The 17,983-nt window shown below is 31.4% G+C and overlaps 1 protein-coding gene across 3 annotated transcripts; it reads left to right on the top strand.

Annotated features, from left to right (window-relative positions):
* Window positions 1–1,655: 1,655 nt before the first annotated feature.
* On the top strand, window positions 1,656–17,576 carry pot (zona pellucida domain protein papillote). 3 transcript variants are annotated; one of them, XM_015325973.2, is made up of 6 exons: window positions 1,656–2,084; window positions 10,800–10,895; window positions 11,669–12,014; window positions 12,075–12,231; window positions 12,311–12,680; window positions 12,780–17,576. In XM_015325973.2, exons 3-6 carry the CDS (start codon window positions 11,669–11,671, stop codon window positions 15,006–15,008), a joined length of 3,102 nt encoding a protein of 1,033 aa, XP_015181459.2. In that variant the 5' UTR covers window positions 1,656–2,084; window positions 10,800–10,895; the 3' UTR covers window positions 15,009–17,576. The 3 variants fall into 3 exon arrangements, with proteins under 3 accessions (XP_015181459.2, XP_015181457.2, XP_015181458.2); XM_015325971.2 differs by having other exon boundaries at window positions 1,657–2,084; window positions 12,762–17,576; XM_015325972.2 differs by lacking the exon at window positions 1,656–2,084 and adding an exon at window positions 6,981–7,068 and having other exon boundaries at window positions 12,762–17,576.
* Window positions 17,577–17,983: the final 407 nt, after the last annotated feature.

Genomic DNA, 17,983 nt, shown 5'->3' with positions numbered 1-17,983 from the left:
GTAGTAATAGAAATAGTAGATGAAGTAGAAAAACAGACACAGATATGAAACGAGTAGTAAGAGAAATAATGACAAAAGTAGTCAAAGAAAAAAGAAAGACAGACAAACGATAAAAGTATTGGGTTGTCCGGAAAGTTCATGCCGTTTTTCGATAGATGGCATTAAAGTTCTTATGCTAAAAAACCTGAAAAGTTCTAGAAGCACGAAATTTTAAAGTTCTATTATATATATTTATTATTATATATTATTATATTATTTTTACAATTATATACATTTATATAATAATTAATATATACAGTTATATATTTATTATATAATAAATATATAACAAAAAAAAAAGAAACTTAAAAGAGTTGCATTTCAATCTTTTGTCAAAATCGGCACGAATTTTCAGGACAAGCCAATAGAAAAGGTAGGACAGATATTACTGAAAAAGATAAAACTTAAGGGTGGGAGAAAGAAAGGGTTGAAGGAGTTGGAAGGAGAATATGTATATCGCTTTTTTGATCATCGTTGCAAACTGGAAAGACCACTCGAAAGAGCTCGAGCCGAACGAAACTACTCTCTCATCTTTCTTTCTTTCTCATGTTCGTTCTTCTGGCCAATAAAACGGCTTATGCGTTTGGACATGAGTCCTCTACGTTTGCCGCCGAAGAAAAGGACGAGTCATATTCGTGTTCTTCCTTCTTCTTCTTCTTCTTCTTCTTCTTCTTCTTCTTTATCGTCGTCGTCTTCTCTAACCTCAAAGGTATCCTCCTTCTTATTTTCTTCCTCTTATTCTTCTTCGTATTGGACGCGTGTTCGTGAAACGTGATCCATGATACTCGATGATCTCTGGCTCGTGTCCTGTACACGCGAGATCTGTTATGAACAAAAAAATCAAATCTTTTATCTTATCTTTTTGTTTTGTTGCATCTACAGATATCACTCGGTTGCAATTTTTCTAAAGAAAAATAAATAAATTGGAGAGGTTCAACTCATGCGTGCTTAGACATAGTCCAAATGAAATACGAAAACAAACAAAAATAAAAAAATGAAAGATTAATTAAATTCAACTTTGACAAAAGTTAGATCCGTGAGGATGAAGATTAGAATTTCTAAAGAAAAATAAATAAATTGAACAGGTCCAACTCATGCGTGCTTAGAGAGAGAGAGAGAGAGAGAGAGAGAGAGAGAGAGAGACGTTGTTTAAATTTAAAAAAATAAAATAAAAGATTAATTAAATTAACAAAATGAAAAACAAAAGTTAGATCCGTGAGGATGAAGATTAAGATGAGTATGAGAATATAATTGTATTTATAGTTGAAAGTTGAAGATGAAGATGAAGTTGAAGAAAATTTAATTAAATTGAAAAAATAACAAACTAAAGTTTGATCAGTGAGGATGAAGATGAAGATGAGTATGAGAATATAATTGTATTTATAGTTGAAAGTTGAAGATGAAGATGGAGATGAAGTTGAAATTGAAGATGATGATGACGACGAGGTAAAAGAAGTTCGAGAAGTGGGAGAGGATAAGAGAGGTGGGACAAAAAGAAGAAAGGGTAGAAGGGGGGGAGTTTAGAGTAAAGGTACTGTCTCTCTCTCTCTCTCTCTCTCTCTCTCTCTCTCTCTCTTTTCTAGTAGGTTTGCCACAACCACTCGCAGGAAACTCGAAATGGTAGGGGGAACCTCCTGCAACTCGCAGGTGAAACCTTCTCTCGAATAGAATCGGTCGTTCAGTCGCGCTCGCGCGATCGCGTACGACGATAATTTAAACTGCGCGCGTGCGCGCTAACTCGCGACACTACGAAAACAAAACAACGATAATAAAAAAAAAAAAATAAAATAAAATAAACATAGATAATAACAATACGAATTAGCGTACACCGATAAAAAGGAGATATATATATATATACACGTTTTTTTGTTTATTCGATTTTTCAACAACTGTGCATCAATCTTCATAAATATCCTATGTGATTGTGTTAAACAACGTCATTTTGGTTCTTATATTATATTTATTACCTTCCATCCAAATTTTACAATTTAAACGAAGAACTAAAGAAATAAAGGCAAAAGGGTGTACATTCATGGACAAAAGAGGTACGTTATAACAAATATATTTTTTTATAAATAAAATCACATCTGTGTGTGTAAAAATAACGAAAGAGTTCAAATGTCTATTGTGGTAATTAAATTGATCAAATTTGAAATTCAAATTGGATTTCATTTTGCAATGAAAGTTTTGTCGAGTTAATTTATTTTATAATTCGAAAGGTTATCCTTTTAGAATGTATATATATATGTGTGTGAATATATGAAACAAGGATCATCGCGTGCGTACTCGTTTGCTCGCTTTAACGCTTTACCGTCTGCGTTCTCTTAGTTGCAAAGAGAGAGAGAACTTGTTGACCTTCGCGTTCGCAGATTCTCTTAGAGTGTCCGCGTACCGTTCGAGAGTGCATTGCGAAAGCTTCTTTGCTATTCCTCTCTCTCTCTCTCTCTCTCTCTCTTTCATTCTCTCTCATTCTCTCTTTCTTTCTTTCTCTGTTCATCGAGGTATCTCTGGAACTTGGAAGTTTTATCGTTTCGGAGTATCTTTGGTAAAAGGAAACTTGAGCATGGTCAGGGCTGTATTATTCGCGTGTTTCTCTTTCAATTTTCTTATCTTATTTATTATAAACTTTTTTTTTTATCCTCAACAGTTTATCTATTATCTTTTTCTTGTAGAATTTTCGTTGTATACATTTTAAAGAGAATAAAAAACAAAAACTTAGAAGAGAGAGAGAGAGAGAGAGAGAGAGAGAATTTGTAAAGAGTAAGAGAACATTTAATAAGTGAAACTTTGTTTGATGTTTTCTTTCTCGTTGAAGAAAGATCACTTTGTTTCTCACAAGAAGAAAGTTTTTCTCGGTGTAACATCATCATCATCATCATCATCATCATTATCATCATCACGCGTGTCACGAGAGGAAAGTGATCACTATCCTAGATCAAGCGTGATTTATTACTAGACTTTTACCTAACTTTTCATTTTCATACATTAATCTGAAAGATAAATGTATATTATAATTTTAACATAGATATTACATCATCTGTGTATAGTCAACACAAAATCATTGATTATATATTTATCTTTTTTATTTTATGAATAAAAATAACTTGTTTAAATTTATAACTAGTTGCAAAGTTGATTTTATTTTTGTCTCTATTTTTAGTAGAAAGTAATAATTTAGATTACCATAATACATAGATAGTAGATACATTTATCTATTGGTGTTATAATTATCATTTTGTAATTTTGTATATATATATTGTAATATAAATAATGGTTGACAAAAATTTTTATCGATTATTTTATCATATAAATAATTATTTTTGTTTGTCTATGTTCGTTCACAAGATGTCTTAGATTTTTATTTAATTAATATTTAATAATTATTATATGTATATATATTAATACAGTATTATAATTGTAACAGTATATATGTACATTATAACAGTATTATACATTAATATACAATTGTAACGTAGTAAAAAAAAAGTACGAAAGAGAAAGAAAGAAAGTAAAGTGTCCTACGCCAATGTTTTCCGGTACCTTTCGATATCCTATCATCTTCTTTTCTTCTTCTTCTTCTTCTTCCCTATTATTTTGTTCAGTTCACGAATGAAGCCGAAAACATCGTGTTACGGCAAGTGAGCACGCTACGAAAAAGAAAAAAAAAAGTAAAAAAAGAAGAGGAAGAGAAGATGGAGGGGGTAAAAAGGAGGAGGAGGAGGAGGAGGTAGAGGTAGACGTGGTTTTTCGGAACGACGAAATTGTTTGCGAACGTAAACCAGTACAACATTTCCTTCTCTTGGTCTTTCTACCGATACCATACGAAAAACCGGTCCCTACGTGAGCTCACGCCCGCCGCCAGCTCGTAGATTTTACCTGGCGAACGTGCCTCGCCATCTTGGATACGACGGGAATGACGTCATTGGTACGGGGCACGGTCAACCAGCTTCGCAAGACTCTCCCGAGACTATATCCTTTTCAACGAATAAAAAGATCATATTATTTTTTTTCTTTGTTCTTTTAAGTTTAAAAAGATGGACAAAACTTTCAATCATGGTTGACAAAAAATTTGTTAGATTATTTTATAATAATTAATTTTATAATAATAATTTTATTCGTCTTTGTTCGTACAAGATTTCTTAGATTTTTATTTAATTTAATATTTAATAATTATTCTATTAATATTAATTTTATTATATATCTTATAAGATTATGTATTAATATATAAAATTATATATATATGTGTATTATATATAAATTTAATATTAATATAATTATAATAAAATAATAATTTTTATTTATTTAAAATATTTATTTAAAATTAACAATTATTATTAAAAATTAATATAGATAATTAAATTAATATAGATATTTAATATTAATATAGATAATATTAATATAATTAATATAATTATTATATTAATATAGATAATTACTTAATTTATAATATTAATATTATAATAATTATCATTATTAATAATTCTTAATTAAATAAGAAATATTTTTTTATTTTTATTTGTATTTTTTCGTATCATATAACAAATCGTTGCGATGAAAAATTAGAAAAAGAGATTTTTTACGTAAATAATTTTGATATGTTACGACAAGAACATTTTAAGGTTAGGAAAAACACAAATGCTTTGTTAATGTAATATTGTTATTATTCCTTTGAGAAAAGTATCTTGAACTAAATTTGTGAAACTAGAAACTTACTTTTTCTATATCTTCTTTCTTTTTTTCTTTTTATTTTCTTTTATACTATCTCTTTTTCTCTTATACTTATTTTTCTAGGATTACTCTAGAGTTACACGACGATCTCTTGCAATTTGCATTGCTGACGTCTCGTAAAAAGATATCACTTGAAAAAATAACGAGAATGTTAACTATATTTCGTTTCACTGAATACAATGTTTTACTTTTAAGAATTTTTCTCATCCCTTTTCTTATTTTTCTATCTTTCTTTACTTTCTTTTTATTCACATGTCGATACTTTTTTATCTTTCTACAAGTGTGCAAACAATGCAGAACAAAATTTGTTTTTTCCATTCTTATTTTTATCTAACCTTATTCTATTTTTTATCGTGAAAAACTATCAAACCTTTTATCTTAGAAACGATAAAAAAAAAAAACGTAACAACGTTATTATTATCACAATGTATATTTTCTAACATGAATATACTACTACTACTACTACTACTATTACTACTTATACTTTTCACACATGCATGCATGTACATTTTCCTTATTCTTTCTCTTGTATTTTTTTATTTTTTATTTTTATTATATTTTTTTCCATTTTTTTTTGTTTCTTCTTTCCATCGAAATCCGACCCAGCGTCCTCATTTCTACGGTTACATAATTAATTATTATCCTTTTGCTTGCTTGTTACTCGATATATTTGCATATTACACATATATATATATGCACATTAAACATATATATATATATGCACACACATATATACAAAACATGTATTTAAACATCATACAAATATAATCACGCGTTTCTATTCGATATTTCATTATTTTATATAAGTCACGTATCGTAACTCGACAAACGGGGAAAGTTTTGACTTAATTTCTATTTTTATTTTTATTTTTTTTTCTTATAACTATTACATATTCAAACAACTAATTAATATAATATTACACGTTACGTATAATTATACATTGAAATAAATTTATTAAACGAGAAACTTTTTATGTTTTTGTGAATCCTCCAAAAATTTCTCTTCTTATTTATTTATTTCAATGAAATTAAATATAAAATCGAATATAGTGAAAGAAACGTTTCGAAAAACAAACTTTCTCATTTATTCAACAACATTCTCCACTATCTTACAATTAAAATTATTATTTATAATAATTTTTTAATACATGAAATAAACTCGGAATGTGTATGTGCATGGTTCCAAATTGTTCAAAAAACAATTTTGATATAATAATAAAAATAACGAACAACAATTTTCTTATTTACTTCACCCATTTTTCCCCACCTCTCAGCAATATTTTATAATTAACATATTTTTAATAAATAAAATGAACTCTAAGTACATGCATTCAAATAATTCAAAACAATTTTGATATAAAAGTTAAAATAACGAAACAAACTTTCTCATTAATTCCACATTTATTCCAACCATTTTCCCCCACCTTTCAGCAATATTTTATAATTAACATTAATATTTATAATTTTTTATTAAATGAACTACTATTGGGATGTATGCATTTAAATTGTTCAAAACAATTTGGATAAAAGTAAAAATTGTTTTCAATTCGGATATCAATGTAGCCCTGACATTTTTGTTTTTCTGTCATCAACAACTTCAATATCTCTCTCTCTCTCTCTTTCTCTCTCTCTCTCTCTCTCTTTCTCTCTCACTGTCTTTCTATCTATTTTTCAATCTATCTCTTTTCTTTTTTATATCTTTTTCTCTTTTGATTTTCGTGCGGTTAGTGGTGCGAGACGAGACGTCGTGACAAAGTCGATAGTCACCCACGTTTTTCAATACACACATACACATACATACATACATACATACATACATACATACATACACATAAACAAAACAGACACATAGATAAATATTTTTACGTAGGACACACCTAGTATATGTTCACAAGGGCACAACAAACATTTGCAGCAATACTTTGTATATGTGTGTCTTTGTATATATATATGTGTGTATGCGTATCGGATTGAAGAGGTAGATCCGATGTTTGATTGTAAATGTATTTTATGTTTCTTTCTCTTACTAACTCATTCACTCACTCATTCATTCACTCACTCACTCATTTATTCCGATCTTCACTGTCTCACTTGCACGTTCTTTTTATTTTTATTTTTATTTTTTATTTTCTTTTTATTTTATTCCATCGTATGCGTGTGCATGCGGGTAGTGAAAGTCGCTGAGAGAAGAGGAGGAGGAGGAGGAGGAGGAGGAGGAGGAGGTGGGGTTTTGCGCAATAAGATCGACGTTGTCTCCTTCGAATAACTGACTTGGTTCGACTTTAAAGGCTCGAACTATGGGTAAACTCGACAGACATTTTCTATCATTTGTTGATTTGTTATAAATAATTTTTTTCTTCGTTTTTTCTTTTTTTCGTATGACGTTTTTTATTTTTAGATTTAATTAAATTATTTGTTTTATTTGTGTGTTTATATTGGAAATTTTCTTCTTCTTTTTTTTTTGGGTTTTTCATTTTCTTTTAGTTTGATGATCGCGAAATTTATTAATAATATTTTTAAGTTATGTTATAACACATTAATAAATTTATTATTCTTAATGTATTAAAATAATAATTATTTTAATAATAAATTTTATTATATATAAATATTTAATTATATTGTAAAAATATTATTTTTTTAATGTTTTAATATATAATACATTAATAAATTTACATTATAAATTATTTAATATATATATTTATATATTTAATAATTTATTATTAAAATTATATTCTTTTAGATCTCAAAATTTATTAATTATATTTTTACGTAAATATATAACACATTAATAAATTTATTATAAGTTATTTAATATACATATATATATATATATATATATATATTTTTTTATTATGTAATATATTTATATAATTAATAATTTATTATTAGAATTATATTCTTTGTAATCTCAAAATTAATTAATAATATTTTTAGGTTATGTTATAATACAATAATAAATTTATTATTTTTATTGTAATAAAAAATAATAATTATTTTAATATTAAATTTTCTTATATAATAATATTTAATTAATTATTAAATTAATTAGTAAAAATATTATTTTTTTTACGTTAATTTATAATACATTAATAAATTTATAATAAATTATTTAATATATATATATTTATTATATAGTATATTTATATAATTAATAATTTATTATTATAATTATTCTTTATGATTTTGTTTTTAAATTTTATTTCTACAGTATAGTATATTTTTACGTAAATATATAACACTTTAATAAATAATTATTCTTTATGTGAACCATAAATTATTTCTTATCAAAATTTTTACATAACTATATATATATATATATATGAAATTAATAAATAATAATCTAATATAATTATATTTTATAAATGTATTATACACTCACACAAGTTATTAACATATTATTAATACATTTTATTTATAAAATTTGGTATATTCATTTTTTATTTGATTTAATTTCTTTTTCTTTTTCTTTTTGAAAGAAAGAAAGAAAGATATGAACGTGTATGGTAAATATAACCAATAAAATCATCGGATGAAGCATCATTATAGATTTTTATGATCATAAAAATATCCATGAATGTATGGATGTATTTTTTTCACATTTTTTTTTTTACTAAGAATTGGCCAGTCATTTCTATATTCGATCGATATATAGATATACGTCACTTATCTTTATATGTGTATGTATATACATATATATATGTAGATATTGCGTAAAGACCATAAGGAGGTCACGATTGCTGTTTCTTGTACGTTCAAATACTGATCGGTAGTCGTACGTACTATGAACATGCTAAAAAGGATATAATTAAACGTCGCGAATATGCAGACCATAATTAACTCGTAATTACGTGTACTAGTTTAATTATTATCAAAAAAAAAAAAAAATAAGACAAAAAAAATAGAACACATTTGTACAATTTTAGTTCTCACCATACATCATTTAAATGTTACAATTCTATTTTTTATTATTGTTCTTATATTTTTTTTTTTTGACTTGCCTTTACGTTAATTCTAATAAAATAAATAATATATCAAATAAATAATAGTCAACAAAAAAAAAATATATATATATATATATATAAATCATTCGTATCGTCGTGTACAATAAATAATATAAATAAAACAAAATGATAATAAAAGAATAAATCTGTCGTTGGTTGACACATTCGTAATTTCAAATGCTGTTCATGATGAGACATAGATACGTTGAATGTTGAGAAAAAAAAAAAAAGAAAAAAAGAAAAAAGACAGAAAAATGTTTTATAATAGTTTAGAAGAAGCCGATAAGTCATTCCTCGTCACGTGTCGTATCCGGGAATAGTTTGAAGAATACGACGATTCTTCTTCTCGTTGTTTGAAGAGTAAAAAAGAAAGAAAGAAAAAGAAAGAGAGAAAGAAAACGATGAAATTCCATGGTACGAAGCAAAGTAGAAGGCGTGCTTTGAACATACGATCAATTCTCGAAATTCGAAAGGATAGACTGTACACCATTTTGCTTGATTTCTTTTTTTTTCTTTCTTTTTTTTCTTCTTTAGACACCTTTCTATTTTATTTAATATTTTTTTCTTCTTCTTCATCTTGAAAATATCACTTAGGTAAAAATATATGTACATGTATATATAAGTAAATAAATTTTGTTTCTTTAACAAATAAGAAAAATAATAATAATAATCAAAAAATATCTTTAACGTTTGTTCTTGTAATTTAACGTTCACCTAAGCGTTTCCTTTCACAAACATAGGAAAGATTTCTCGTAGTTTCCTGACACGGTGGTTCGTCATCCATATCGTTGCCGTTGTTGTTTCAAAAGAAAGAAAAAAAGAAAAAACCAAGTAAAAGAGAAAGAAAGCACATAGAACGAAGAGTACAAAATAATATTCCAAGAATAGGATCAGAAATTTTGTTAGGTTAGGCTTGGTTAGGTGCAGCCATACTTTTGCATGCAAGTTTCATAAATGTTTCTTTACATATCTCGATACCAACTAATTGTAAAATGTTTTCATATTCAAAAAATGAAAAGAAAAGAAAGAAAAAGAAAGACAGAAATTCTTAAAGGCCAATTAAATATTTAAAAATTCAAAAATAGGATCCACGATTTTATTAAGTTAGATTAAGTTAGGTGCAGCCATACTTTTGCATGCAAAGTTCATAAATGTTTCTTTACATATCTCGATACAAACTAATTGTAAAATGTTTTCACATTCAAAGAATGAAAAAAAAAAAAGAAAGAAAGAAAGAGAGAGAAAGAAATTCTGAAAGGCCACTTCATTAAAAATCTAAAAGTAGTTGCACGTATAGGACACTTACGATGAGTATACACGTGTTCAATGCTGACAATATCTGACAATATATTCGTGTAGGCGTGATCTGTAGGACAATCACGATTCAATGCCTCATGCTGCAGAAGCTAAGGAATGCAATATGATCGTGATGCGCTTAGTTATACTCATATGATTGGTAGAAAAAGATAGAAAAGATAAATAGTTAGAAAGAAAAGAAAAGGAAATATGACTCAGACTAAACGAGACTGTGAGTGGAGTTGGTCGAGGTCTTTTTAAGAAGAAGATTCTACATACTTGTGTAAATGTTTGACACACCTACGTATGCAAGCACACATGTGTACGCATTTATGTTTGCGTTGTGGGTGGAGGGGGACAGGAAATGAGGAAGGTCGATGTCAGGTTGTCGATCGATCAATAATAATATCAATATTATTTTGATACTAAATTTTCTTGATATTATTTTCATCTTTTTATGTCAAACAATTTGTAACAAATGTGTCTTATCAAAAAATCTTTCACTTCTTTAACAATTTGTTCTAGATATTATAATTATTAATGAGATAAGATAATATTTCATAGTAAATTCTACAGAGAATAGATTGCATATTGCAATATAATATTATAACTTGATTTTATTATGTTCATTTTTTTTTTTTTATGTTCGTCGATAATTCGTCGAAAATTTTGTATTATAAAAAGAACCTTCTATTCTTAACCGTCATCAAAGTTTCTCTTGCCTTTTTTGTTCAGGTCAGTGCGCCATGCGATTGCCATAACAGTCTGAGATCCGTGAAAAAGCGTAGGAGTAGTTTTGCCTGAGGAAGGACAACTTTACACACAGTCACAGTAAGTATTTGTTAATCTTACGTTGGTGGATATTAAGATCATCACGTGTATCTTGTACTATTAATTTGTGTTGAGAATATTCTAACATTAGCTCATGTAAATTCGTGCGAGTAATTTTTATTTAACCCTTCGAAATAAAAAATAAAAATACAATAAATTTTGGGTGGAGGGACCCAAATGAATCCCTGAGTGCACACATTTACGTAATCAAAAAGATGGGATACTTACTTCAAATAATTAAAACTAATCAACTTGACTAAACTTTGGAATCACCTTTTTTTTTTTGAGTGTCCATTTAAGTATTCATTCTTTATTTTTTTTTTTATTTTCCTCGAATCTGCACGAAGAGTATATTAACCGGCATCTAACGGTGCAACACTTGCCGAGTGCATGGAACCGTGCATGAAACCAAAAGAGAGAGAGAGAGAGAAAGACTCTGTTATTCCGTCGAGGATCGCGTGGCTGTATTATATAAAAAAAAGAAGAAAAAAAAAAAGAAGAAATACTTGGTGGGAGACAGGAAGCTGTTGGCTGCTGCTATGCTACGCGTTGCACTTTTCTATCCTACCTTTTAAACATTCCAACAATTTCTAACGAACGCAATAATTCTGCGGTTGCTTGGATGATCTAATCGTTTTCGCTTTCAAATGTTTGCTCGTTCATTCATTCGTTCATTATTGCAAAATAGGAATTGATGATCAATACAATAAAATGTGACCAATAAAACAATGTAATTATCGTTGTTATTATTATTATTATTATTATTCGTACAGATGCTGTCAAGGTATAAAAACCTGTTACTCTTGCTGACATTAGTGCCATCGATTGTCCTGGCACAGAGTAATTATGCATCTCAGGGTAACAGCATTGAATATCAACCTGGACTACCACCGAGCACCGTTCTCGATGGCAAAGTTACCAAATTAGACGATCTATCTTCAGTTATATTTCTCAATCGTACGAAAGCATATTTGAATTGTGGCCAGGGTAGCATGGACGTTGAATTGTTGTTCGAAGAACCATTTTACGGTGTCGCTTATGCGGATTTCGATCGAAATAGCGCGTGCATGGTCAAAGGTCGTGGATTGGCAAACGCCAAATTGGAATTACCATTAAAAGGTAAAGTTGATTATATATTATTTTTAGGTATATGTTTGATTTATATTTAAATTATTGCAGGATGTGGTACCAGACAAGATCCTCAACGTGTATTCACCAACAATATAGTCGTACGTTTTCATCCTGGTCTAGAAATGGATGGGGATGAAGTTATTACAATAATTTGCAGATATCCTCCACCAATAGCACCTGCACCACCTGCCCCACCTGCCAGCATGTTAGTAGATTTTCATTCACAATTACAATCGTCATTCCATTAATGTTTCATCTATTAAATCTTAATAATTACTTAACAGAATGGGTACCATAGCACCAGCAGCCGTGGCAGAACCCCCATTGAAAGGATTCCAAATCCTTTTGATCATCTGTGCTATTTTATTCCTATCTTTGCTACTACTCGGGCTTGGATGCTCGTACATGTGTTTAAAACGTAGAAACGTACGAGTTGTTCATCGTCATCCATTTGGTAGTGGTACCGGTTCGGAAATAACCAAATTATCCGGTTCCTCTTTAAGTAACATAACTATGTTCGAAGGCCTTAAAATCCCACGCGCTCACGCACTTCTTCACACGACCGCTGCCTCCACATCTGGCAGCGAAGCAAATTTGGTCATCGACCATTCCGATACTTTGCCTAGCGATTATCCCAGCGAAAGTCATTCAGAGGTAAATTTCTTAAGAATATTATCAATCATTTGTAAGATTTATTGAATAATAGAACTGACAGTTTCGACATTTTTAACGTAGATTTATTATGCACACCAGGTGGACGAGGAACGTTCCCTTCCAGTATCCTCGGCTGGTTCCTACGAAAATAAAGCTTTCGTTCATCATCACGAAACTCAACGTCAAGTTGAAGTACGTACGGCAAGTTCGTTGTATTCTGAGACAGTTGCTGCCGAAGTTGGAACATCCTCGATGATGGCTGCCAACGCTTCGCGAATTGCGGTTCCTCGTCACCCAATGGCAGTCCCGATCGAACCGAAATTCGACGTTCAAATGAGAGTTAAGAGAGCACCACCACCACCATCTAGTCCTTTACCATCGGAATCTGATGTGGCCAGTATAGCTCTTGAGAGAAATCTGACGACTATTTTGGAAAGAGAAGAATCCATTATGAGTCGAACTTTGGAAAGTCCACCACCAAGGATGACTACTTTCTCGTATGTACCAGAATTGCATGGTCCACCGGGTGCTACCTCGTCCACATCTACCGTGTCCCGTCAACAAACACCTCCGGTATACTCGAGAATCCTAAGAAAACAAGCGGAAAGAGAAACAACTTCTAGTACCACTATGATTCAAGAAAGAATTCCATCTACACCACCTGCTGAACAGTTACCTATTCTACATCACGAAATTCGTCGTCCACGATCTTTGACTTCCCTCAACACTGAGTTAACGGAGACACGTTCTTTAACGGAAGTGATGGATCAATCTCATGCGAAGTATAGAGTGGCCAGTATTCTTGCACCAACACCACCACCACCACCACCTATCGTACCAACTACTACGACTACTCATACCGCGATTCAACATCGTGAACAACGTATTCTTCGTGAGGAGATGACCGAACCACTTGTCGAGGCACAGGTTGTAACACCTAGACGTCCAGAAATAACGACTCACGAAGTTGACGATGTTTACTTACGTACCGTTACCGAGAAGAAAACGATCGAGGACGTGGAACGTCATCGTAGACAAGTAACCGAGTACCGTGCTAGACCACAACAACAAGTCGATCCTAAATGGGACGTTACAATCAGGAATTATCCGACTGAGGATCTTCCACCGCCACCACCAGAATGGGAAAGTTTCTCGGACGTTAGTTCAACGTCGAATTTAACGATCACGAACGAACCTACGATACATCCTAACGATGTGGCAAACGACGATGAACCGGACGTAAGCATAGAACCAACATACACGGCACGAGCAGAGATACCATGTAGACCACTACCAGCTCATACGACTCATCATCGTACACTCGATAACGAGCCGGACGTTCCGACGGATTGGTTCGCAAGACTCTCAAAGGTACTAGAACCACGGTATGCGTCCGAATTGACGGAAGAAGAACGTGCTAAATGGCGCGAGATCATCACGACCGAGAGTACACTTAGAACCCTTCTAACAGAGGCAGTAGTTAGAGAAGATTACGAATTGATACGAAAGGATGCTAGGTACACGAATCTATTCCCACCGGCTAAATGGGACGTGATCATTCGTATTCTTGGACCCCCATTAGCGCACGCCGGTTCTACTACCTCATCCTCAAGCGTGCACGGCAAAAATCACGGCCAGAGATACAAAAGGTCCAAATCATCCGAATGGGACAACAGATCTCGTAGGTCCTCTCTGCCAACTTTATACGAGTATGAGAGCGACGGTGGTAGTTCACATCGTAGTTTGACCAATCAGAGTCATCGTCTACAAACGTCTCAATCGGCTGCTACAATGGCAACCGGTTCTAACGTGGGACGTCTTCGTCGATTGGGTAGTACCAGTCACAGAGGGGTCGGGGGTGCTGGTAGCGAAGCTGATTTGAGGTCGATGTCTGAAATGACGGTGAGAGACTTCGCTAGAGTAGACAGAGACGATTTGACAAGTTTAAGCTCCTTCGAAGGGGGTGCCAATTCATTGGTCAGATCTCTCAGTCAACCGAGTTTAGCACGATCCGGTTCGGAATTCACCGAACATTGGGGTATGCCATCGGCCATCTTGGATCTTCCACCTTGGGCTACGGAAGCCGACGATGGTGCCAGTTCGGTTGAGACAACACCAAGAGTTGTCAGGAGAGGTGATCGTATCGAAGTTTTGGCATCTTTCGATGAACGTAGACGTAATGAAATGCAATACAGTTCTAACACCGTTCCACTTCGTGCCACTTCAAGTAGATTCGTCGAAAGGGAAATCAACAGCGTTCGCATGACCGAGACTCAGAGAGCTTCCAATTGGTTCCACGACGATTCAGAACCCGAAATGCAGATATAAATTGAAGGACTAGGTGGTGGAAGATAAGATTGTCCTTCTCGAGATGATTCGTTAGTTTCGATCGAAGTTTTTGTTGACTCGTCGGTCTCGTTATCGTTTAAAATATTATTATTATTATTATTATTATATAATACTAAACTTGACTAATCGATCTCTCTCGATACGACACGCAACGATACATTTAAACGAGACTACAACGATCAACAAATTAACATCAATGAAGTTCAGCCGTGTTTTTTCAATTGTGCCGTCCTTGCATTTAGTTTATATAAACCCTTTCTTTGCATTTTATCTTTTTCTATAACTCTTGTCCTTTGATCTCCTTCCTTTCTAACAATATCCTTTTTTAATTTACTTAATTCATTATCATGAACTACTTGAAATGAATTTAATGTTTAAGAAAGAGAGGAGAGAATTAGTCAAGTATTGCGAGAAAATTGGGTTGACACTCGTGGGAATTCTCTCTAACACTGCCCTTTTCGTTCATTGCCTCGCATTCGAGGATCTCTAGCCCTTATTTTACCCCTTCTTGCGTTTAACTTACAAAGGAAGGAATCTCATATTAATTACGAAATTTCTAATTCACAAGAATCTCATCTAATCGATTGAAACCATGAAAAATTGTCGTGTTGAACAATGTTGCAAAAGACGATTGCCATTCTCTTCACTCGCCACTCGAAAACTTCTAAGGCTCTGTTATATTCTATGTGTATAGGTAAAATAGGTAGTTTAGGGTTTGAACCCTTTTAGCAACAACTACTATTGTAGATCACGTTGACCGTAACCAAACGAGAGTGGGATTGCAGAGTTTGGCAAAGTTTCGTTACAAATTTGAACGAAAAATTACTGCTACGATTGTTCAATAATTTTGACGATAATAAAAAAAGAAAGAGAGATAGAATTGATAACATCGAGCCTAAAAAAAGGTTGAAAATTAATTAAACAAAAAATGAACTCGTCGATTAATCGACAAGTGCAATTTGTTTTCTATGAATTTCTTGATTATAATAATCGACGAATTGGAACAATATACATATGTGCGTGTGCGTGTGTGTGAGTGCATGCGTTGTCTATGTACAATACTACATAAAATCCTACTTTCGTCATATCCTACGGATATCTATAATTATTTATTTTTTTTTTATTATAATTATTATTATTTCTAACAAAACAATAGACATCCTTTGTGGAAACACGGAGAATGATTTTTCAAATCGTGAAACTTGTTACGTGTTTCCTATGAATCTTATCGACAATATATATATATATATTTATCAGGTTTGGTAAAGGTGTGTCTTCGCGGCATAGAATCCTTCAGGACAGTTTTGCAGACATTTCGGAACACACGGTTGCACTATCCCGTTGCTTGTCAAACTTTCCTCCTTCTCCTCCTCCATCTTTTACCACAAAATTCTTTTAAAGCGTTCTACCAAGCACGAGAAATTTCCTAGAGATGCGTCAAGAGCATAAGGGTGGGATAATGCGAAACATCTTCTTCTTATTCTTCTTTTTTCTTTTGTAACAAAGACTTTTCTTCTAAAAAAAGAAAAGGGAACAATTATTAACAAATTTCAGATAATGTTTCTTCATTAGAAACTTAAACCAAATTTTGTCCCCACCCATTTTCTACTTTGACAATTTCAAGAATATTTTGTTGTAAATAAAAAGAGTAAAAGAGAGAGAGAGAGAGAGAGAGAGAGAGAGAGAGAGAGAGAAAGAAAGATAAAATGAAAGTAGGATTTAATGAAGTATGATAAATTCGTAAACAAAAATGCACATTGGTCAAACACCGACAATATGGCTGCGATAATAATCTACTTAAGTAGGTAATGAAACTTACGGTGCTGGGTCATACGCTTCGTAACGATAGCTAGATTTTTTCCCTTTTTTCTTTTCTTTTCTATTCTATTTTCTATTTTCTATTTTCTATTTTCTAATGAATCTTTAACTTAACCATATTTCCATTTTCCCTGGTCCTACCCTACTCTTTTTCCTTGGTGTATCGTTGTTATCGCAACGATATATTTGCGCATAAATAAACTGCATTGACAATTACAAAGTATTTTCCTCGTTAAAATACGTGTTTTTTATGTATCTTTTTTAGTTTTACGTATTATTAAATTGTATTATTTCGACTCACATAAAAGATAAATGCCTCTCTTTAATGGAGATTAATAAATGATAACACATTGACCACCATTTTTTTTTTTTACAAGAAACGATTATTTCTTAAAAAATAACAAAATCTTCTTTAAAGAGAGAAAAAGAGAGTGTGTGTGTACAAGTAACATACGAACAGATCAAAAATCTAAATTAAATGATCTTTTGTTTCGATAGTTTCGATCTTTTGAGGTTAGAAGATGTAAAAGACAAAATGGCGGAGTTAAAAAAGCTGCTCTCTTGCCGGAAATTTAATTGACGAAGTTAAAACAGGTGCTACATCGATTGTAAATGTGTTTTAGAAAAAAATAAATAAATAATCAATCGAGATATGATCGATTGTGAACGAATATAGGAAAATTTATCATAGAAGAAAAAGAGATAAAGAGAAAGAGAGAGAAAGAGAGAGAGAGAGAGAATAAAAACAAACGTCATGTCTTCCATTTGTTTTATTGTTCAAGCAGCGATTTAGATAGATTAGATATTGTTTAAAAATAAACAAAAAATTATAAAACGATATAAATACTAATCTTTACGATACCTTCGGATGTCAATGTAGGTGTCTCTACTTGTTAAATTTAATTAAGAACTTTGCGAGATAACTTTCGTTTTCTTCCTTAAAAGGAATATTCTCCTTTTTAAGAAAAGTACTCGCAACGATGTATCGACATTTTTATTGCCGAATAAACTTTAACGATGCTTTTACTATCCCTACGTCTTTATTACTCTATCATTAACTCGGCAGGATTCATCAATAACCTAACCTAACTTTCCTTATAATGGAATATTATTTTAAACGAACGTTTAATTAATTT

Source organism: Polistes dominula, unplaced genomic scaffold, assembly GCF_049000335.1.
Source record: "Polistes dominula isolate Pdom_NZ unplaced genomic scaffold, Pdom_raw_medaka contig_49, whole genome shotgun sequence".
NCBI classification, from domain to species: domain Eukaryota; kingdom Metazoa; phylum Arthropoda; class Insecta; order Hymenoptera; family Vespidae; genus Polistes; species Polistes dominula.
The sequence above is the reverse complement of the archived record's forward strand: the minus strand, read 5'-3'. Positions and strand labels throughout refer to the sequence as shown.

Excerpts from the sequence above, each read along its gene's own strand:
- pot (XM_015325971.2), top strand. The coding sequence starts at position 11,669 with ATGCTGTCAAGGTATAAAAACCTGTTACTCTTGCTGACATTAGTGCCA. Across the intron at positions 12,015-12,074 it reads ATTGGAATTACCATTAAAAG|GATGTGGTACCAGACAAGAT; the intron begins GTAAAGTTGATT and ends AAATTATTGCAG. Across the intron at positions 12,232-12,310 it reads CCTGCCCCACCTGCCAGCAT|AATGGGTACCATAGCACCAG; the intron begins GTTAGTAGATTT and ends ATTACTTAACAG.